This window comes from Athene noctua, chromosome 4, assembly GCF_965140245.1.
Source record: "Athene noctua chromosome 4, bAthNoc1.hap1.1, whole genome shotgun sequence".
NCBI lineage: Eukaryota > Metazoa > Chordata > Aves > Strigiformes > Strigidae > Athene > Athene noctua.
In genome coordinates, this window is record NC_134040.1 from 50647086 (window position 1) to 50669659 (window position 22574).

General features: G+C 40.4%; 1 protein-coding gene across 2 annotated transcripts in view; it reads right to left on the reverse strand.

Moving 5' to 3' along the window:
- Window positions 1-3362: 3362 nt before the first annotated feature.
- ADAMTS3 (ADAM metallopeptidase with thrombospondin type 1 motif 3) overlaps window positions 3363-22574 on the reverse strand; it is a 128277-nt gene continuing 109065 nt past the window's right edge. The window contains exons 13-22 of one of the 2 annotated variants that reach the window (XM_074905337.1): window positions 22038-22213; window positions 20742-20872; window positions 20080-20203; window positions 16197-16277; window positions 14730-14893; window positions 13959-14124; window positions 13097-13229; window positions 12627-12834; window positions 11863-11980; window positions 3363-6162 (exon numbers count right to left, since the gene is read on the reverse strand). In XM_074905337.1, the coding sequence (XP_074761438.1) occupies window positions 5585-6162; window positions 11863-11980; window positions 12627-12834; window positions 13097-13229; window positions 13959-14124; window positions 14730-14893; window positions 16197-16277; window positions 20080-20203; window positions 20742-20872; window positions 22038-22213 (1879 nt within the window). In that variant the 3' untranslated portion in view covers window positions 3363-5584. Of the gene's footprint in view, window positions 6163-11862; window positions 11981-12626; window positions 12835-13096; window positions 13230-13958; window positions 14125-14729; window positions 14894-16196; window positions 16278-20079; window positions 20204-20738; window positions 20873-22037; window positions 22214-22574 lie in introns of both variants that reach the window. The other variant, XM_074905336.1, reaches the window with a different exon arrangement.

Below are 22574 nucleotides of genomic sequence, written 5' to 3' on the forward strand. Positions count from 1 at the left end.
TAACAGTAACAGGCTAAAATATTGTGCATTGTACTCCAAAGAAATTCCACAAAACCTTGTAAAGTTCACACCAAGTGACAAAACGAAAAGGCTTTGTATCTCCTTCGGTAGTCTTGCAGGTGTCGCACCACCATTGCTGTCCCAGGAGTTGGGGTCTGCAGCATCTGTGACTCCTCTAGTCATCCATTCCACCACATTTGAAGCTTGCTCAATGTGGGGCCAGCCAAATCCTTTTGAAACTGTGCTGAACTCCAAGTGCTGTGAGCATCCCTGGTGTGTGTTTTTTGGCTTGACTCCAAAAGAAACAGTCCTTGCAAGATCCTGAGAAGCACTCCCCAGGGACTAAGAAATCCATGTGTCTCTTAATGAAATGCACAGTACCTGTGTGGGCTGAAAAAAAATAGCATAAAAAAAAAAGTGCAAGTCCCCCCTCCCCACCCTTTTGGGTTTTTTTTTTAGAAAATGTTATCTAGTGTGACAAATTGTCATAACTAAAAGGAGAGAAATCTCTCTCAGAGCAACTTGGAAATCATTTTCATCTATGCAAAAGAAAAGAACATGCTCCATGAATAGGGACAGGGAATTCTCTTCCATGTCAGTAGTCACCTGGTTCTAAAACTAAATCAATCCAGCAAAGACCTAATGCTCAGAGCCTGAAACACGATAAATAAATAAGAGCAGATATTTCTGTGGGTTGGCAGATGGTGATTTATTTGTCTGAATGAAAATGTGATTTTGCTGATTGATCCTTCTAATGCATTGTCTTTCTGCACAGGATCTTTCACAAACCTCTGATTTCACAGTTCTAAAAACCCAAGATTGCTCTCCTACCCGCTGCCATCCCGCTGAAAAGGAAGAGGATTTCTTCCATTTTGAATATAGATGGTTGGCATCTTCATAAGATACTGATTAAAGCTGCTGGAATCTGCCTCCATTACAATCTAAATGATGACAGGCTCAATTTGTCGTTCCAAAGATACCTCTCTCTAATACTTTTTTAAAGAGTTAACACCTGAATTTTGTCACATGAAAAACTATCCGCTGGTCTTGCAGAAACTGTATTTTAACAAGCTCTCATCTGGCCACATGTTGGAAGTTGCAAGAACAGTTGCAGTTTCCCCTTAAAATAGAGAGTACCACCCAGGTACTGTCAATTCTGTGAGCCATTCCATAAGTGGAAAACCAGTGCGATTTACAACTGTTGTTACTGCCAATTGCAAGCCATTTACCCTAACAGCTTGCACAGTGAACTTTAATAGAGCTTTTTACCACTCTCAAATGGTACTTATCTTGGAATTTTTTACTCTTCCTTATGAAATGTTAGTATTAGTCCTCTCTACAGGAATTTTAATTCAACTAGACACTTACTTCAGATTTACTTGCTCAGCTTAAAACTGTCAAGAACATACTTTGAGAATCAGATCTATTTGCTCTGCTTAAAATTGTCAAGAACATATTTTGAGAATGTAATTCTTAGCAGAATGCAGTAAAAAAAGAGGTTTAGCTGAGACCTGAAGCCAAACTGAGTAATACAAACTTCTCTTGTCAATGCAGTGGGTTGGAAATTGGGCCTTTTAGTATTAATGTTCTGTTTTGCTTTGCTTTTTTTAAAAAAAAAAGTCATTTAGCATTTTTGATGACATCATTTAGCATTAAACTTCAATAATTATAGACCAAATACCAAAATACTACAGCAAATTTTGGTGCAAACCACCACAGCAGGAGCTACGCCTCACCACAGGTATCTGTAGCTGAGGCAAAGGCTGTTGTCTGGACAAAACTGTGCTGCTCCTGCAAGTCTGTGAACACTTCGTTCACCAACAGCACTGCGAGGCACAGCAGAAGGCCCTCCTGTCCCCAGGAGGTACCAGAGGTGACTTTACCTTTCAGTGGCCTCTCAGCCTCAGCAGAGCTGTGAGGAAATCTCTCTTCAGTTAGGCTGCAGGCCATCAGGCTGGGCTTCCAACCCTGAAATCCTTACTGGAGGGACATGCATGACTTAGGCCATAGAATGGTCATAGAATGGTTTGGGTTGGAAGGAACCTTAAAGATCATCTACTTCCACCCCCCTGCCACGGGCAGGGACACCTTCCACCAGACCAGGTTGCCCAAAGCTCTGTCCAACCTTGCCTGGAACACTGCCAGGGAGGGGGCAGCCACAGCTGCTCTGGGAAACCTGTGCCACTGTCTCACCACCCTCATGGGAAAGAATTTCTTCCCTATAGGTCACTCCTTGCTGTCTCTATACTTGCTGGGTCACAAACACTGGCATTTGTTTCCTGCCTTCTTCATACTTGCGACCTGTGTATACAGAGCAATTAGACCTCCCTCTCAACCTCTCTTCTGCTGGGTTAGAAACTCCAAGTTTCTCTAGACTCAGTTAAATGCCTGAAGTTTCTCTAGACTCCACCTCTGAGATGAAGACCTCCCTGTTTTCTTACTAGATTAGCATTTCTCTGGAAGTTCCAGTCTGAATCCACTGTTCTTGAAAACAGACAACCAGAATTGCAGAAAAATTGTCATTAGCTTTCTGGAGCAATCTACCAGAAGGACCTACCTCAGGCAGGGAAACTGGAGCATGGGCCACTGTGACACAAGCTGGCTTTCTTTCTTCAAGCCCTAGAGTGACTCAACGGGTCTGTGTGCATGCCCGCAAGTACATGTGCCAATCACATATCCCTGCTTGCCCCTGTGTCACATCATCTTATGACCACAGGGAAGTTGTGATGTTGGGGTAAATACCGGCTACAGATGCAAGCCTGTCCTTGTCAATGAGAAACATGGCAATTGATTCAAAGGATGCATTTTAGAGTGGATGGTCTAAAGTTAGATGGACCAGAAGGCCAGACTATTTTTAAAACATGCACCTGTACTAAAACAATGTGGGTGAAGTGTTTTGTTTTGGGGTTTTTTTAGTGTCTGGTTCAGACCTACAATCTTCTCATCAACTCAGAAAACATTTCTAGGTAAAGGAGAGGAGAGCAGCTGCCTCCTCTTCAACTGGCACAGAATCCCTTTGATACCCTTTCTCAAAAAGCAAAGCCCAAAATGTGACATGTTCTTGACAAGAGGGTTGGAGCTGCTACCTGGATACTCACACATGTTCCAGGGTATCTCTGGATCACTAGAAATGCACTCCTTCCTTTTCCACAATTTCTCTGCAACCTGCACTCTCCAGTGGTAAAAAGCAGGACCTCTGTTTTTAAAAATCAAGTCAAATATTTAATTCAAATGAACTTTTTTCCAAGACAGTAAAGGTCATGTAAAGGGATGTATATGGCCCTTCATTTTGCAAAAGACAGAACTTAGAACTGAAAAAACCAGACCCTCTCATGTGAATCAAACCAGAGAAAGACTTGTTATGTTAAAGATTTTATTGTTACGTGCTCCCCAATACAACAAACAGTATCAGTAGTGGACACTTTATAGGAAGAGAAATTAGCTTGGTAGAAAAGAAATGAAAAAGTTACAAGGATTATCTACACCCACATATGTAAAAGATAAAGAGAGAGGAAAGAGAATTTGACTTTTGGGGAATTTTAATTAAACAAACACACCCTATTTGTCTGTTTGAGGCTCAGGGATTGTCTGTACAATCTGTTTAATAATAATTTCTTGGACCTTCAAAAGCCTTGCAGAAAGGTAGCAGCAATTCTTTAGAGGCGTAGAGTCAATACTTTAGTGGGTGAGATCATAGACAACCCGATGCAGGATGAGTCTGGCATAGCGTGATCCTAGACTTCCTCGAACAGGATTAACCTACCTACATTCTCATTTACTTTACATTTTACATATACTTCTGACAACAATTTTCATCCTTATTTCTTCCTAGTGATTCTGCATAATTACTACAGATGTTTCTAGAACTGAATCTTTGGGGTTCTAATATACTTTATAGCATTTTAGAGGTACATATTCATTGTTCTTTTAAATGGGTCGATCACAAGAACTTTTTACAGGGAAGCAAAAATTGCACGTGAAACTTTACTAACCTATTTAGAAATTAAAGATGCCTTTAATAAAAAAGTGTCATAAGACTTTTTTTTTAAAGAATAAGATCATCAATTTCTCTACAGTAGTTTAGTTAGCTTAAATTTCCATTCTATCCATATGACATAGCATGTACAGGTATCTAATTACATCTCTCTATTTTATCTTGGCAAAAAGAATAGTCAACTGCCCTTAGTGTAAATATTTAGTACATAAAATACTATCAAGAAATCAACTTTTAATAAATATCTTTAGTTCTCAATCCTATATACAAGTACTTTACAGCAACACACAGGAGAGAGTGCGATTGCGTGGACTGTGAACAAGATGGTTATTGACATAAATTACTAGTACATTATTGCAGTCAGATGCATTGTGGTTGTGGAGATTTTGAGGTGAACCATGCTGAAAAATAAATATCTCTCTCACCTTTAAATCAATGCTTCCAGTAGGAAAAAAAATCTATTTTAAGTCTTGCCACAGCTATTTCTTCTTAGCACCTATTCTACCTCTGTGATGCTTTTTCAGCTTCAGAAATAACAAACAGATCACCTGGAAAACAGAACTCATTTTGAACTTGTGAATATTACAGTACTTACAGTATATACATGGTTTCCTACCCTGGCCTGACCTCTTCACAAAAGGAGACTTGAGGGCCGGCACTGCTACCCCAAAACTCCAGCAGTGCCTGCTCAGTGCAGGCCGCAGGTGTCGGTGTTCATTTCACAGGCACATAACGTCATTTTTCCAACCTGTGCCTGGAATTACACTAAAGTTTCTAAACCTACTTTTAATGGGCGGGTGGCTCTAAGTAGACTCGTACCTTTTTTTTTGCCTATTTCAAAAGAACACATCACATCGTTGATACTCAAAAAAACATCCCTTTCCTAGTGTCAGTAGATGTAATTCGAATGAAAATGGAACTTCTCCTTTTATGATAATGCTGCTTTAAAAATCAACTCTTGGAATGTAAATAAGGCAGTGTTCAATGGCAGGCACCTAGCAATTGTCCAGAATGCAACATAGGTAAACAGTTGTCTGACAGCACAAAACTCTTAAAAATAATACTGATTTTCTGCAATATACAGTATTTACACAACAGCGACAAATTTGCTTATACAATATGTTTATATAGATAAATTAGCAAAACAAGTCTTATGGATTCAGTTGTTCCACTGCAAAAGTATTTTGTATAGTGTAAACGTTTGGTACCTCTTGTAGTGGGGCATTTTCTAAATGTGAGTGTTTAAAACCAAAAATAATGAGGTGAGTGCTGAGATCAGGGCCACTTTTCTGTACTACAGCTTGACTGATGCCCTCAGCAACTTCTGCTCACTGTTAGGAATATTCTTTGGTGCTTTCCTCCAATGCGTTCAAGCTAGCCAGGTAACGCAGTGTGGGAGGAGGACGGGAGCAACTAGAAAGTGAACCAGCACTTCTTGTTCTTTGTATTTACAAGGAAAATGAGTTGATGACCTGCAGTGTCCTGCTTGTGGAAAGCAGCATGCACCATAGTGTCCAGAAGTAAGGAAATTAAACCCAAAGTGCCAAACAAAACCTCTTTCAATGGCTATCCTCCACAAGGCATTCAGGTTCATCTTTCCACAGTGGAGGACCTCAAAGGCCATCTCTTCTCAACGTGCTTCTTGCTCTTCCTTGAGGTTCTCAATGGAGAAGGAGCACCCGGTGTGGTGGTGTTAGCTGGCACCATAGGAACGGCTCCTGCCAATGCAAGGGCATTACCAGGACTGAGGCTGCTGCTGTTGGCAGGTGACTGGTGTAGGAAAGCAAACAGCCTAGAAGTCTTCCTTGCCTGAGGACCTCTCCATTGTGGAACTTCAGCACCTTGAGGCTTGTTGTTAGATGGGGAGACATGCGTACCTGTGTCCTCTTCAGCAAAAGGAAGCCTGCCCAGAGAACTTCTGCCAGGCAGGACCTGTGCATAGCAGGGCACTACAGGTGTTGGCACCATCAAAGCCCTGGGCAGATCACTCTGATCCAACATCACCTCCTCTTTGGTTTCAGCAGCTTCGGTGAGGAACGGTGGTGGGACGGTGCTGCTGCGCTTGCTGCAGGACTCACAGCACAGCTTGTTGTAGCCAGGGATGGAACAGTAACGCGCAAGCACTTCCATTTGACAGAAGATAGATTTGTCTCCCATACAGGGCTCATCTGCAAAACAAACATAAATGTTGATTGTCAACCTAGTGAAGAGCACTGAAATGCCCAGACTGCGTTTAGATGGGCACTGATGAAATTTTGCCCGTGTTTGGGGCAAATGGGCTACTCTGAATAGACAACCTAAGGTGATGCATCCCTTGACAGAACTCACCACCACCCTAAAAAATAACCCTAGTTCAGAACCAATTAAATCAGCAGTCACTTTGAAAATGTCAGCATCTGTGCACATCAGAAGCGAAGAGTTGTGGAAAGGCATGTTATATTTGTGGACACAATTCCCAGTACTAATCCAGTACAGCTCCCACATACCAGGCCAGATGTAGTTCTACCCACTCCAAATCATCTTCACTTCTAGCCTGAGGACATTATCTATCAACAGCGTGAAAAACAATGAAATCTTCCCTTAAATTAAAGTCCAAGCAATATCTCTCAAAGATGCCTTTTATACGATGTCTTAAAATAAAATGTTATAGTTGGATAAAGTTTTGTTTGGATGAAGTCTGAGTTCTTCAGTGACCTGGAGAACTGATGCAAAGCTTTTAACAGATAGGTCAGACATAAGATGCCTTGAAGTTAAATGTGTGGCATCCCCTTCAGTCAGGGAAAAGATCTTAAAGAGGCAAAGATTTATCACAGATCCCCAAAATGTCTATGTTTCTTTGAGCATTTATGGATGTTCCACAAGTAAAGATGCAGTGGTCATGTTGGACAACACTGGTAGAAAGGAAAGCAGTAATGCAAGAAGAAAAATAAGGCTTTGATACTGAGCTAAGAGCACATCAGTGCTCGGGCTCCTTCAGACTGTCACATGAGCTCAAAGTCTGAAATTTTACAGTTACCAGGACTGGGGCAAACACTGAGAGTCTGTAACACTCATGAGTAGGTGGCACTGTTGATAATTTCTGTTCTTAATCTTGTAGTTCATTGTACTGGCTATATCAAGGCACAAGTTCCCTGGGTAGTTTGGTACTCTGTATGGGAATGTGACTTTAACTTAAAACTTCGCTCTCATTTCACAGAAAAATGCAAATTCATAGAATCAGAATGCTTTGGGTTGGTAGGGATCTTGAAGATCATTTAGTTCCAACCCCCCTGCCATGGGCAGGGACACCTTCCACTAGACCAGGTTGCTCAAAGCCCCGTCCAACCTGGCCTGGAACACTGCCAGGGAGGGGGCAGCCATGACCTCTCAGGGCAACCTGTGCCAGTGTCTTGACACCCTCACTATAAAGAATTTCTTCCCTCTGTCTAATCTAAATCTTCCCTCTTTCAGTTTAAAACCATTACCCCTCATCCTATCCCTACACCCCCTGATAAGGAGTCCCTCCCCATCTTTCCTGTAGGCCCCCTTTAAGTACTGGAAGGCCGCTATAAGGTTATTTAATATTATTTAATTCTTAGTTAGCATCTCAGTAGAGCTGTGTCAAGGCACAGAAGAAGATGGGTGGTTGGCTCTGGGCATCTGAAATGACCTCCACTATTAATAGATTTTAAAATGAGGAGATTTAATACTTCCTTTTTATTCTCCTCACTGTATCTAACTCATCCTACTGCTCATTTATACCATTACTTATACTGCTCATTATTACCATTACTTATCTGTGTAGTTTGCCATATCATGTGCCTTGGCAGCATGAACACCCAACAGAATAATGCAGGAAAGGTGCCTTCAGAAGGTCACCTCATCCAGCCTTGCAGCAGGGTCAACACAATTCAGAAGAGCATCTTGGTATTTTAATGCCAACTTTTGAGAAACACGTGGTGTCTGTGTCTCCCCTCAGCCTCCTAAATCTGGTGCTAAGGCCCTGGCAGCACCCCAGAATCAGACCAGGAACCTACAAACACATAACACTTCACAGGACACAAAACGAGCAATGGGGACAAATGAGTAGCTCGATTCATCCAGTAACTAAGCAAACACTTTGGGGAGAGACCAACAAAAAGGTGCCCTTAGCAGAATTTTCCTAAGATATCACAGCTGGCTTGAAATAGTATTGATGCATTTTACTTAAAATAGAAGTATGCCAAATTATAATGTGAAAAGTAAAAAGTTAACCCCAGCTATTGAGAAGATCTGTTCCACCTCTAGTCCTCCATTCATAGTTAGCAATTATATATTCAACATTTTAGTGAGTAACAGATGGTATGTAACACCACTTATTAGGCTCTGCAATTAAATTAGCTTTCTGTACTCTGATATTTTTTCACCTGTGTACAGATGCTGCCTCACCACATGTCAACAGTATGTTAGGCAACCAAGTTTTCCTATTTTAAAACATTAACTGTAGCCCAACCTCTCGATCAATGTAAATCAACTTAATTCCTCAGAACTCAGCAAAATTACACACACGTACATCAGCGGGGTTGTGGGATGTTGTTTATAAATAGCAAATTATATGACTGCAGCAAGTAATATAAAAATTTTCCTTTCTCCTAATCCCAATGTGCTTCCTTGGATAGATGTTTGTTGGTTCTTGACAAACTTAGCATTAAATCTGCAGCTTTGCATGGGAATATACGTACTCCATGAAGGCAATGTAAGGCTATTTTCAGCAGGAATTTAGCATGGGAAATTCAAGGGCTATATTTATAATTCATCTAAATTAGAAAAGCTAATACTGAAACACAAATGTTTGCATCATATATAGAACAATCTTTATGCTTCTGTGTAAATGAAAGCACCTGATCTGGAAAATTATGGCAGTTATTAGCAAGATGACTGTGATTTATGTCAGTATATAAATCAAAGCAGAGAGTATCACCTAAAGTGACAAAACAAAAAAGAAAGTACCAAACAATTATTTTTGTCTTTCCACAGTGACAATGCAATTGGTACTTTTCTCTCATGGCTGATTTTTGTGATAGAGGTTTGTGATGGTTTAAATTTTTTGACTCAAGGGATAGTGCAAAGATTTGGTTTTTGTACCTACCTACTTTTAGTAGGTTGGTTAAGTACAATCTTGGAGCTGTATACTCACATAATCCCTTTAAAAAAATTTTAAAGATTAATTCTGCACAACTTAGTCAACTATTTCCTATTCAGTATGCAAGTGCTTGTATCCTTCTGCTGATGTTCATGGTAAAAATTCTCCTCACAATTTGTTACTTGCTTCATGGTAACTAAGAGTAGAAGACACAAGAAAGTGTATCGGCTTCCTAGGGAATCTTTAAAAGCTGAAGCTACTAGAATATATTTTAAATCAACTAAAAAATGTTCCCATTAGATTTTAGAATTGACATAGCTCTTACAGAAGGCATCACTGTAACTCTAAGTACCTTGAGAAATCCCACTGGAAGTTGGTATTTAGGAACTAAAACTTAAAACAACATGTGCTTTCTTCTTCATTCTGTATCTTGTGTTGCAAAGCAGGGATAGCTCCTATAAAGACTTTCCTAGCACCTGTTCTATACAGGTTCTTGCATGGAGCTCATCTATTTGTCTAAGTACCACAAAATCCATTCTAATCTGGCACAGGCACAGAAGCATGACTCCTGCTCAGATTATTGCTAGGGACCAGCAGGATAAAATTTTGGCTCCTGTTTCTTTCTAATCACTGAAATGTATAAAGTTTAAGTGAAATATCTATGGGAGGTGTTCTCATTTTTCCACACTATGAGACTCAGCTCCACTGAGGCACATGGTGGTAGAGCTGGTGGCTCTTCTCCTACATGCAGACATATGTTTTTTCATGAAATGCAAGAGAAATGCTAATATGCCACATAGCACAGAAGAAATCACAACTGCAGCAAATGTTCATGACAGCTCTACTAAGATTAAACTCTCAGCAATCTTGCATGTAGGTAGTAAATCACTTGTCAAAACCACCTGATACAGATTAATGTTTTGCTATGTCTAAAGCCCTGAAAATCAAAATAGTAATCGAGGCTGTACAGATTTAAAAGTAAAGGAATGCCACGCATGCCCACGCATACAGTTTATCTACATAAATATTACAGAATACTATTGCTATTTTAGCTGCACTTCCCCAAAATGTACAACGCGGTAGAAACCGCATCAGAAAAGTGTTTTCATAAAGCTCAGGTCATGCTAGAGGTTTGTTGCATCAAGGCGAGACAGATATATAGATATACAGATATATCTATATATATATATCAGTGGCCATTAGTTCACTTTTTTTTGATAGTTGTTGTGATGTGTTGTGGTGTCCTCTCTCTTTAGGAATCGTACTTAGGGTCTCAGAACCTTGTTCGGCACCCCCTATGTGGGACCACAGAAATCCTCCATCCACTGGAGCATGCGAGATGGGGTGCATACTAAAAATCCCAAACACAGAGTATTAACCAATAGTTGTAAAGGGCCTGTGCAAGGCCATTTATTGCTTATATTCCACATAAGTGGATCCTAGGTTATACAGGCACTTGGCTCTGAGTATTACTTATGGTAAGAGAGACATAGTACTCTCACACGGAGAAAAAATGTGTGCTGCTGAATTTGGAAAGATAGAAATTTAACATTGACTTTTCAAGAAAATCCCAACTGATGCTTAAAGTACAGATTCTTTAAGCAGATGCTTAAAGCACAAGATCAAAACTATTTGAATAGTTTTGCAAAGATGGAGCCCTTCTTTCTTTCAGTTTTGGTAATATTTTTATCACCAGTGAAAAACAGGATTTTAAATCTTGTACTTGTTTATAGAGTCACAGATAGCGATCTGCTCCCACCTAGTGGGTACAGTGTTTTGTAACTTCATGACTCACAGAATTGTTTTCTGCTTTGACTTCTTTCCCTGGCAGAAGACAAGTAAGAGCAAAAGCAGACACTTTTACCCGACTTGTGGGAAGCAGTTAGATTCACTCTGTGGGAAAAGACACTGCACCTTCTAAGAAGTCTTACTCTATTTTTTTCTACCAGCTATTGACTGGAGTGTTAGGACTACTAAGAGGGATTTAAAAAACAAATAAACCCCAAATCTCAGAGAGTCACAAGCCCAAAGGAAGAAAGGCCTGTCATAAAAAGCTTAAAAATCTGTTCAAAAAACTCTATGAGAACAATGTAATGAAATTCCCAGGAACCTTATTAATGCTCTGTTATCCCATTTGTATATATGTACTTTTTTCATTTCCTCAGTTGGCAGGCTTGTAAAACTTATCTTGGGATTTAGAGGTCAAGCAGGGTTTACTTTGGATTGACCTTCACCTCCAGGACAAATTTTTGCAAATGCAACTTAGGCTAACACGTTTAAACCCTCTATTTCAGTATGTTTACAAGAGAGACCCTGGTGTGTGAGAAGCACTAAGCACCTGGAGCTACAATATCAATAATGTGCTGAACTAAACAACAGGGCGCCTTTAGCTGGAAAAAAGCAGGTGAATCTTCAAGGAAGGGTGTATTTTCTAGCATGCAGAAGATGAACAGTGTTGTGTGTTTGTTACCTGGCAGTGTAATATCTTTAAAATATGGCACAGTACAAGCTTGGTTTACACACTACCTGTTAGTAAGCACAGGCTCTGCCTTGTCTTAGAAACTCCTACACGTTAACATAGAAACTTCATAGAAAGTTTATCTTTTATTTAGACCTAAATATAAGTCCTTTATTTTTCAGCAGAGTTCGCTCAAGGATGAAATCTGCGTTCAACATCTCTACCCAGCACTGTGCTATCTAGACAGGCTGTGCTGAGACATGAATTGCTACCCTCATCAACTGCAGCCATTTTAAGATGTTCTCTTACCGTTACAGGGAGCGAGTTTACAGACCCTCACTGTTTCTGGCTTTTCTCCATCGCACCGGTCACCAGCACGGCACATGATCTGCCGGGTCTCCGTTCCCTCCCCGCAGGTCACAGAGCACTATGAAACAGACACAAGACAATTCAGGACATTAAGCTTTCACAGCAATGTGCAAAAATTAATGTGTCTAAAATAGCCCAAGGTTGGCTCTTGGGTCAGGCTATACATTCCAGCAATTTGCTTTGAAAGCAGACTCTAGTGAAGACTGATGTCATGGAGAAATATGCAGAGGAGAGTTTTTCCCTTGATTCTTGCTTTCTGTAATGTTGAATTTATTATTAGAGCATATTATGAATTTTGCTATTTATTCTTCCTGTAGCCAATACCTGATCTTGACAAAGAGAATACAAAGGGCAGAGAAAACTGTTCACTGAGTTAGCTGTAGGGTTCAGCTGTTTCTTCCTATAACAGTACTTATAATAGTGTTGTCACTACCAGAAACTCTGTGATTCCACAACAGTCCCAGTTGGTAAAAAATGATCTGCTATCCTCAGAAGCGGGGAAACGAGAAGTTGGAAACTTGGAGAAAAACAAGCACAATTTCAGCATCGGTTTTGCAGGATTGTGTATCTGATATTTTGTTTTCCTTTGTTTTGGAAAACTGTCCAGCGCAGCTGGAAGCTTTCAGCCCAGGTGAAGATCTGACTTGGGAGGCATGAGACGTTAGCAAAGGCAAGTTCCTCGCTCACGACGGGTTCTTGCCTACCTCGGACCAGGGAGCAGCCTTCCACTGCGCGGGGCACGGCAGGCGGTTGCAGGGCCTGCGGCTCTCGGGGCGATCTCCGCTGCAGTACTTGAAGTGGACAGAGCGGTTTGCGCCGTCGTGAAGGGGCTGAATGCAACGCACAGTGCGGATCTGGTAGCCCGAATTCCCACAGGTTTTTGTGCAATATTCCCACTCATCTGCTGCCCAGCTGGGAAGTAAAAAGAAGTCCGATACCATCACAAGTATAATCCATACTGCTGCCAGGTCAGGCAGCCCTTAGTATACAGTATTTTTGTGATGCAACCACTCAGTAAGATCAGTAACCATTCTTACACAGGTAGAAAAAAACATCCATAACACAGGAACTCCAGTCTGGAAAGCTGTCAGCACACTACCAAATTTGGCTCGGGTTAACTGCCGCACCTACCACAAGGAGCAATCATTTATATCTCTTTACGAGACATACTTACAGAGGCTGTGTGCATTCTTGAAGATTGCACATTCTACGAATGGGCTTTGGCTTTTTGCCAGCTTCACAGAAGCTGCGATGAACCATTTTGTTATCACTTTTCCTGCGGCACCCATATTTGGTGTACTGAAACCCTGGAAAATATTTCAGAAAAACAGATCCTTGTCAGAATTTTTGGTTTACATCTAAGTTTCATGGCCTGTTAAATGGTTTTACATGACAAATATTTACAAAGTATTTAAAGATGCTCAGAATTTGTTGTCAGCCACGAGATTGCTGCACAGTGCTCTATGGATGCTATTGATAATGTGACACTGTGACAGGTTTTTAAGGCCAGAAGGGACAGTTATGACTCCTTAGTCTAACCTCTGCATTACACACAAATCATGGCACAGAGAGGGGAGAAATTACCTCCTTAACATCAAGCAGCAAGTCACTGGCTAACCTGGGAATGAACCCAAGTCTCATTTTAGTGTTTTTGCTACCAGAACACATCCCCTGCTTGACTCCTGTATGTAAGAGTTAAAGTAATTTTGACATCTGCATTCCCCATTCTTTGCATGAGAGTAATGTACATACTGTAAGTAAAGTAAACTCTCAGTAGCATCAAAATGTTTGAGTCTGTACTTCCAAAGTGGCTTTGGGTACTGAATTTAGCACCTAAAAAGGACTTTTTCTTTCTAGGCTGAAAGTGCAACACTTCTGAATAATCAAGCACTTCAGATATTTTCAGCTTGGACACCCGAAATAACAAACTGCTTTTTAAAAAAAGGAAGGCCAAGGTTTCTAAAGCATTCACTTCCCCCACCTTTTACTTTTCCAATTTTGGTAATTTGTCATTCATTACTAGAAGGTCTGTTTACCTCCACCACAGGGTTTGGAGCAATGCGACCAACTCTTTAAAGCCCACTCAAAAGTATCTATTTCTTCCTGCAGGACGTTGTTGCTGTTGATAGTTGGTACTGAATCCTCATGAATGATGTATTTGTAAGTCAGGCTAGATCTTGTGTCATTCTCCCGAGGAATGATCTATTAATAATCAAATGTAAACAGTAGTACAAAACCAGAGCTATTATTTATTCCTTTGCAAAGTAAAGAAACCAAGGCCTGATTCTTAGGGGAAACATGTAAACTGCTAGTTAACTCACTGGGGAAAAAAAATGGGTTTTGTCTTGACAGTTAGAACTAACAATAGTAAGATCAACACAGAGCCATTTAAAATGAGATACATTTCTAGGCTAGCACTCTAAGCTGGCCAGGTAGGACACCATCATCTAGGATGAAAGGATGGTGTGGCCACATCATTTACTTGGTTAAAGAGTAGGGCTGGTTTCAGACATGGTTTCACATGCAATACCCCTTTTTGGTCCACTGAAATTGTCCCACTGATGTCTGCCAATGCAATACTGGGCTTCTGACTGACATATTACCACTTCATGAACAGGCAGCAGTTTCCAAAAGCTGGTTACAGCTGATGAGAAAAGGGCTTCAGGCTATCAGCTGTCTCATCTGCACGTGTCTTTCAGAGAGGAGTTACACGATGGTGTTTTATCTCAGAACAAGCTCCATGCTGGCCATGCACTTTTAATGAAAGACAAACTCATCATATTCCCACGGCTTGACATGCAACCTACCAGCACCACCACTGCATCGTGCAAGGGCCCGGCAGTGTGCAGAGTTTCTATGTCATCCTCTATGTTGTACTCCCACTCCACTCCCAGGTCGATGAAAGATCGGGATCTGGCCTCCTCCCCTTTCCCATTCAGAATATAGTGTCCTGTAGCCTGGTTCTTAATTGCTAAAAGGATTGAAAACAGTGCCAGTCGTGCCTCCCATCATATCACCAACAATCATGGCAGCTTATGTCAAACTTGACAGGAGATATTGTAGAAGGCCTTTTGCAAGAAAAGCCAACATACTAGTAAGTGCTATATTTCCCTCAGATTATGAAAATGACAACGTTTTCATCGCATTTTAGTTTCTTTTGCACACATATGTATGTACTAGATACTAAAGTCAGTAAGCAAAGAGCTGAAGCATTTCAACCCCTGAGAAACCACTTGGTTTTGGGTTCCTGCACCTCACCTTAAAAGCCACATAGTGTGGGGATTATAATTACTATGCTCCAATTAGAAGCCAATACATTAGAAATCTGAAAGATAGACTCTCACTTTTTTCTTTTGTCCAACATTTTCCAGTGCACTATAAAACATGATAAAAAACATTACGCAGAAATCTTACAAGTTCCTGTGATTACAGTAATCCAAATGCAGGAGCTCTGCAGTACTTAGCTTCATGAAGCCACTTGCTGCCAAAGCAAAGCTATGCTTCTCTGAAAGTTACCAACAGGCTATACTTGGTCCAAAATGAAGCTCTTGGACCTCAAAAGTCAAGCTTCCCCCTTTGGCATTATCACAGTTGAAACAATTTCTTCTTCTTCTTGTTTTTGTTTTTTTTTTTTTTCTTCTTTTTCATTCCTATTTCTTTTTAGTAACTAATCCAACTCTGCCTGAAGGGTTTACAACTCAGACACTGCCCTAGCACATGAGGAGCTGATTCCAAGGCTGTTAAAACCCAAGGAAGACTTCACCCCTCCTCCCGTGAGCTAAAAATCCCTAAATGTTAGAAAATAGTAAGCAGTAAGATACAAACTGATTTACAACATGTGAACTGTTCTACATGAGAAAAATCTGAAATGAAATGGACTGCAAATATATCACAAGTTGCTCAATCTTCTTTCCATTAAAATAGCTGTTGCTTACAATCTGCAGCAAATAAGAACAATTAAAGATACTGAATCTGTTCACATAATAGAATACATAGTTTTTACCCTGGCAGTGCTCATTTAAATGTGAGCGATGACAGGCTTTTGTTAGTAAACATGCAAATTGGGATCAGTTTAATATTCTGAAGAATTCAAATGAGAAGTAAATGTTTGCTTGCTGAGATTATACTCTAGGACTTTGACCTTAACATGCAATTTTGAATGCACGTATTTACCCAAAACACTTTAATTTGGTTATCTCATTTCTCAGGTTCTTTTGCATGACTGCCCCGTGCTTCTCATTCTCAAAGCCAAATGTGAGGAGAGAAACACTTACCAAGAAAGTGAGGAGAAGCCTCGTCTTCTTGGATAAACACATGTCGAGCACCAGGAGGGATATCAAACATCTTAAGGTACCCTTTGGCATGTGTAGTAGTCAATGGAGAAAGCAGAGATGGAAAGAAAAAGTAATAGCCATGGTTAGGAGCACACTACATGACCCAGCTTCTACTTGCAGAAGAGGGCATCCATCATCAACTGAGAAGCAGTGCCAGAAAGAAATGGAGCAAATAGTTTTGTAACGTATTTGACAGGACTGCCTTGTGTTTTCTCTCTTTCAGGGAGAGAAAAGAAACCAGTTACAAATCTATTTGTCACCTGTCTAGCTACACTGCTATAGGCCATATCAATTAATAAGTCAGGCAAAAATATGTTTCCTATGTTCCTCAGCATACTGGGGAAGGGGGTGGGTGCGTGTGCGAAACACATTATTTTTTCCAAATCACTCATCAGCCTGGCTGTTAGATTCGAGTTTACTTATTGTCATGTTAGATGTTAATGACTTAAGTGTGTCTACTTACTTCCAAGACATCAAAGACTACAGGAAGGTGGGCGTAGTACAGCGTGTATTGTCTCTACACATCAGAAAAGGCTTGTCTGTATGGAAGTTAACCCCAACTATTTACAACTTGAATGTAAAATGCATCAATTAAATTGCTACTGCTTAAGTGAAAGGGCTGAATTCAACTCTCTACAGCTAAAAGGAAAAACTTCTTCCCAAATAAAATGATTCTTATTTTAAATTTCAATTATTTATCAGCCCAAACCACAGGTAGTTAGTGTAACATTAAGTAAATACTGTCATCAAGAAGACTAAAATCCCTCCTAGGGACCTGTCAACAAATACTTCTATATCCAGTTTTAATCAAGAGCCTCGTAAGCATGCTTAGTGCATGGTATTTTCTTATTTCTATTATTTTCTCTTTAACAACTGCAGATTTAATTCTGATAGATCTCTGTAGATCCCTTTTTAAAGAGCTGAGTTTCTCTCTGTTTTGTACTTTGCTATGTAGTCTTCCCAAGTAATCCAGCCCTGCTACAGAAGTAGTACAAATGCAACAGGAGTTTTTTTATTTGTGCATTGCAAACACATGATGTAACATTTAAGTAATTCTCTTTTGTGCAAGGGACTTTTGGATTAACAAATACTTTGGTAGTTTGTCACGCACCTGACGTACTACGGCTCCTTGGAAAATCTCAGTGGATAAAAAGAAGAGCTAGGAATATGTAAAATCATAGTCTTGGCTGATGAGTGACTGTGCAAACAGCTTTTGCCAATCTTTCCATTGATCATCTCTTGAGCGTATGAAACATAAAGCTTTTGCCTGATTTGGTGCTATCTCTCGATGTCTGAATGGAGATCAGAACTGCAGCAAGAACTCTCGAGTTGCCATGGATGCCTCTCTTTCTACAAGCACTTGACACTTACCCAGTGTATTTTTAGACTCCTTTGTTTCAGAGAGGGAAATATTGCGAGCTCCTTTGGGCAATGTAAATGCTCCTCTTGTCTTCCCTTAAATAGAGCGTCTGTAATTAGTGCTATGGGAGCCAAGTCTTGTTATTTCATTGACTACGTTTGTCAGCCAGATGGTCTTTACAAGTGTAAAGTATGAATTATGTTATGTGTTCAAATGCATTTAAAGCAGAACTAGACACATCTAGCAAGTGTTAGTAGTCAATGAAAGTCAGACCAGTGATAATTCAGGTAGGTGATTTTAAGTTGGATACTTGCAGATTTCATTTTCCAGAAACTCGAATTCTTTTTGGCACCTCTTGCTTAAATGTTTTCCTGTTGGAAGAGGTCAATTAGTCTTTTTAATGACTAGATTGCCAAACTCACGGTAAAACAATAAACATTTCATAAACACTTCCATCACTTTCATGAAAGTTTGCAGATAAGTGGCTGATTAGCAGCAGTCTTCCCTGACCTATCTCCTAGGACTGTCTGCCACTTTGCACTGTCATGCTTCCCAGACACCAAAAATACTGTGCAAACACCCAATCGCATGCCAACACCCTGTCAGACAGGCACTGGCTCTCAGTGGTCCATATGCAGAGATGCTGAGCCACAACGTGGTGGAGCCAGTAGCATATTTTAGCCTCTGCTGGCCTCTTGTTTGTCCTGTTAATCTCCCAGGGAGTAAGCCAAACCACAAGCTTAGACAGTACGTGGGCTGCGAGCTACAAGCTCCAAACCACTGGTACAGACAACAGGAACCAGACTCATTAGAGAAAGTGCTTATTGGACTGGATCCAAAGTTTGACATGAATATCCTCTCAGCCCCCAAAATTCCAATCATTTTCTTAGTGACAAAATCATAAATGCTCTTAGAAGGCCGAGCACTTATTTCTGCTGGTTACTTTTTTTTTTTTTTTTTGGTAAGAAAAGCGCAGTAGTTGCCAGCTCCAGAAATACACAGGCTTATCTATAAGGCTCAAGTTACACTCTTAAATCCATTACTCCTAAAGTTTCAATGATTCTTGCATCAATCCATGTCCAATCCATCAGACTCCAGGGAACCATCCCTTTCAGAAAGGCTCTCTACTGTAATTTGATAACCACAATCACTAAACTTTTCCTGATTGGTTTGTAATAATGAGTAAGTATTTTCAGGAAAATATTTAATGTATTTTATTTCCAGTCACACATGAACTTATCTTTGTCCAAGTTTAGTTTGTCTGCTCAGTGTCCAAATTTAAATACTAATGCTGCAGTAAAGATTGTTGCAGTAAAGATTGCTTCATGGCAGCAATTACCAGCCTCTAAACTGTTAATGCAGATATACACATTATCTGTCCCTTAGCCTTTCTCTGCTTTGTCTTAAAACACCTAGTTCTATCAGACTGATATTCCTGAAATAACTGCTCCCAGTCATACAGGAGATATACTTCCCTGAGTAGCTTCCCCAGATTGAAAAAGAAAGCAATAGAGGAAAGCCTTAAAATACAAAATAGTCAGAGCAAAATGTACAGGATAATATTGCCTTGCCTTACAAATAACTGATGAAATAGAAATTTCTGAAAAAGCCCAATGAGATCTTGAATTATTATTGAGATGGAATGTGTTGCCAAATACCCCAGACTGTAGTCTGAAAATTTTAACCTGGTCATTCTTAGTTCTGAGTGAGCAGAATGCAATCATATGTTCCACTGGATCTCAGTCACACCACATAAGGGGTATGAGAAATGAGGATTCCTGCCAAAACATTTATATATTTGGTTCAGAATTCAGCTGAATTTATTTTTAATTTGTTTATTTGACTAAAGGGCTATAATTTGTGAGAAAGCATCATAAAGAATATTTTGACATGAGGATCCATATGCTCATTTCATATGCACAGAAATTCAGACTTCCACTTAGAACTCCTGAGTTTTAAGGAGTTTGAGAGGAAAAACTTGTGAAAAGCTTAATCTTTAATGGGAGAAAAAAAAAAATGTTTCCTTTAGTACTCCTACAGATAAAGGTATGCTACACTTGGTGTCAGGCAAACTATCTCAATTTCTTCCATATTTCACTGTGAGAAGAACAGTTTCTTTTTATTTAGCAGAACTCAGCATATCCCCACTTATCACAAACATTCCCTGGCTGGGCTTCAGCATTTACCAAGAACTAAACATGCTCTTCATGGTGAGTATTTCTTGATATACTTGACTGATCAAGCTTTCTTCTAATAGGCCCTTCAAAGGACAGAAATAGTATACTTTTCAAGATGCCATCTCTTTACCAGAGATTAAACTGTTTTTGCACATCAGTTTACAACCTGTGTTTTGCTACTTTTGAGTAGGCTGGATTTCTGCCTGGTCTGCAAAAGCAGTAAATATGACAGAAACACCAGAGACAACAGAGACTATACCCAGATGCACGAAAATGCTATTCCTACCAAGCTTTTTGGGAGTGCGGGTAAAGGTTCCCTTCACAGTTCGGCAATGAGAGTTATCCCCGCCACAGACACCACACTTATCTTCAACCTTATTGGAGCCAATTTCCTTGTCACAACCCACTTTCTGCAGAAGGAAGAGCAAAAGAAGAAAAAAAAGAGAAGGCTCTGTCATTGGTTGTCAGTTTTAGTTATGGTGGGATGCCATTGCAAAATTAATGCACGGAAGAAATTAGCACCCAACACTGACCTGTTTTATTTAAACACAAATTACCTGCAAATCTGGTGCTGGATAATGGTTTTCATGTGAAAAACAGGAAGTGATTCTTGCTTAATATTCACTGTACTTCAAGACTAAGAAGAGTGTGCAAGAGAGAGAAATGGACACAATTCTTTTCAGACACGAAACTAAGTGCAAAAAAGGCAAAGGAAACTAAGAGATGTGGAAGGTTTCCGTGGAACAGGTCTGTGCTGTTGCTCTAATTTAACTTAAAACTCAAGGAATTATGAGGAATATGATGCTGCAAATATTTAATTCAGAAACATCTGCAAAGCCTGTCTCTGCACCTTTGACTGAGTCATTCTGATTGAGTCTAACCAGAGTTGCTCTGTAACACAGCACAGCTCAAACTCAAGGGTGGCCTTGGGAAGCCATCACTCACCACGCATTCTCCACGAACACAAATGCTGTAGGGATCTTTATAGGAACAGCGAGTCCCATCGTGCGCCAGCTGCTTCATATAAGCAACGTCTCCAGTTTCTTTGGATTGGCAGTACAGGTGACATCTCTTATTAGCTGTGTAGGAAAGATAAGTAACTGCACACATGAACAGCAATCCAGATGTGCTTCAGAAAAATATCCCACTAAAGGAGTGAAGAGAATACAATAGAAAGGACCTTTAACAGACAGCTGTGGGGGAAGAAAAATAACTAATATGCTTTTCTGTGAATTATGGGTCTATCACTTTGTGATATTCTCACAGAAATCGTTCCTTCTAAAGAGGCTCCTAGGACTGGTTTCTTGACTATTCTGACAGCAGCTTTTGTTCCAATCTTACTGGGAACAGGGCTGAGTTTACAAAATCATAGCGATGCAGAAAAATGACAGCAGAAAAGTAAGTCCCTAAGAAGACGGTGCTAAAGCCAGGTGAAAGGCACAGAGGATTTGGATCTCTAACATTCTTTATCCTTTTTTGAAAATACCAGACAAGCACATATATCCTGGTTAATGTCTGTAACTCCTTAGCCAGCTGTGTAAAGGGTATCTCAGGGAATACTTGAGGAAGAAACGTCAGCAGCTCTGCAACACCTTTCAGTAAAAATAGGAATCTGTCTTTGGGCTTGAGACTGTCCTTGTCACTGAAGATAATTAATGGGTTAGATTAATTAGTAGTGAAGACTGACAGAATCAGGCCAAGGCAGATGGATCCATAAGAGTGGGAAAATACAAAGAAGAACTTCTCAAGCAGTGCTGTTAGAAAAACACTGTTAATACTTTCAGCAGCTGTGATCAAACATGGACCCTTTGCACTTGGGCAAACGAGCAGCTGTACGGGAGAGAAGGCAGGAAGAGTTTTTCACAACACAACCAGCAGCCTTCCACACTTTGCCCCAACAGTAGAGAGCCAGAGCTTGACAGTGCAGTGCATTAAATGCTACGAGCACCCACCAACTATTCCAGCAGGAGCTGAGAGCCTCAAGCCTCTTGATACATCTTGTTCTCACCAAGAAGAGGATGAAAGCCTGGGGAAGCTACTTGGCCTAGGATTGGGGAAATAGCAACTGTCTCGCATGACATCGTTTCTTTCCTTCTGGGGCCATCTATTTTCCTCTTTTTAGTCTTGCCTACACACCGATTACTTCTGGTTGCTGCATGGCTGGTGAACAAGACACACACCCCCCCTCCAAGCTCTAGGAGATTCCAGGATTGACTTGTCATAAAGGCAAATAACAGGACGTACAGTCAGGGTGCTCATATGGCAGCCAGTGGTGCTTGCTGTCCTGATACTCAAAGTGGGAGTTGCGCTGCTGACATTGCTGCGCTCTAAAGTCCTCAAAGTGCTTCGGACACTCCTCAGTATTGCAAAGTTGAAACTCAAAATTGACACCAGCACAGTCTTCACCTCCATTAACAGGCCTGTGAAGAGAAAACATTCAAGAGATTCTAAAACCCTCTGGATGTTAGCTCTGGGGACTTTTCTTCTGTCTTAGGTGAAATTTCACACTCTCTTTTAAGAGACAATTTTTCTAAAAAGGCATGTGAAGTGACAGAAATGGAAACAGAGCGGTTCCTCTGCACAGAGATACACACTTGCAGTATAACCTCCGTGCTTGCCCAGGCATCCCCAAGGCATATGCTGAAATGCAGAAGTAATACATGTGCACATACATGCTGCCAATAGTTCATTTACAATGAGATGTTATCTAAATTTATCCTGCAGCTGGCTGAGCTCACTCTTCACTCTCTTACACATCAGCTAAATCCTTTGGATGGTTTT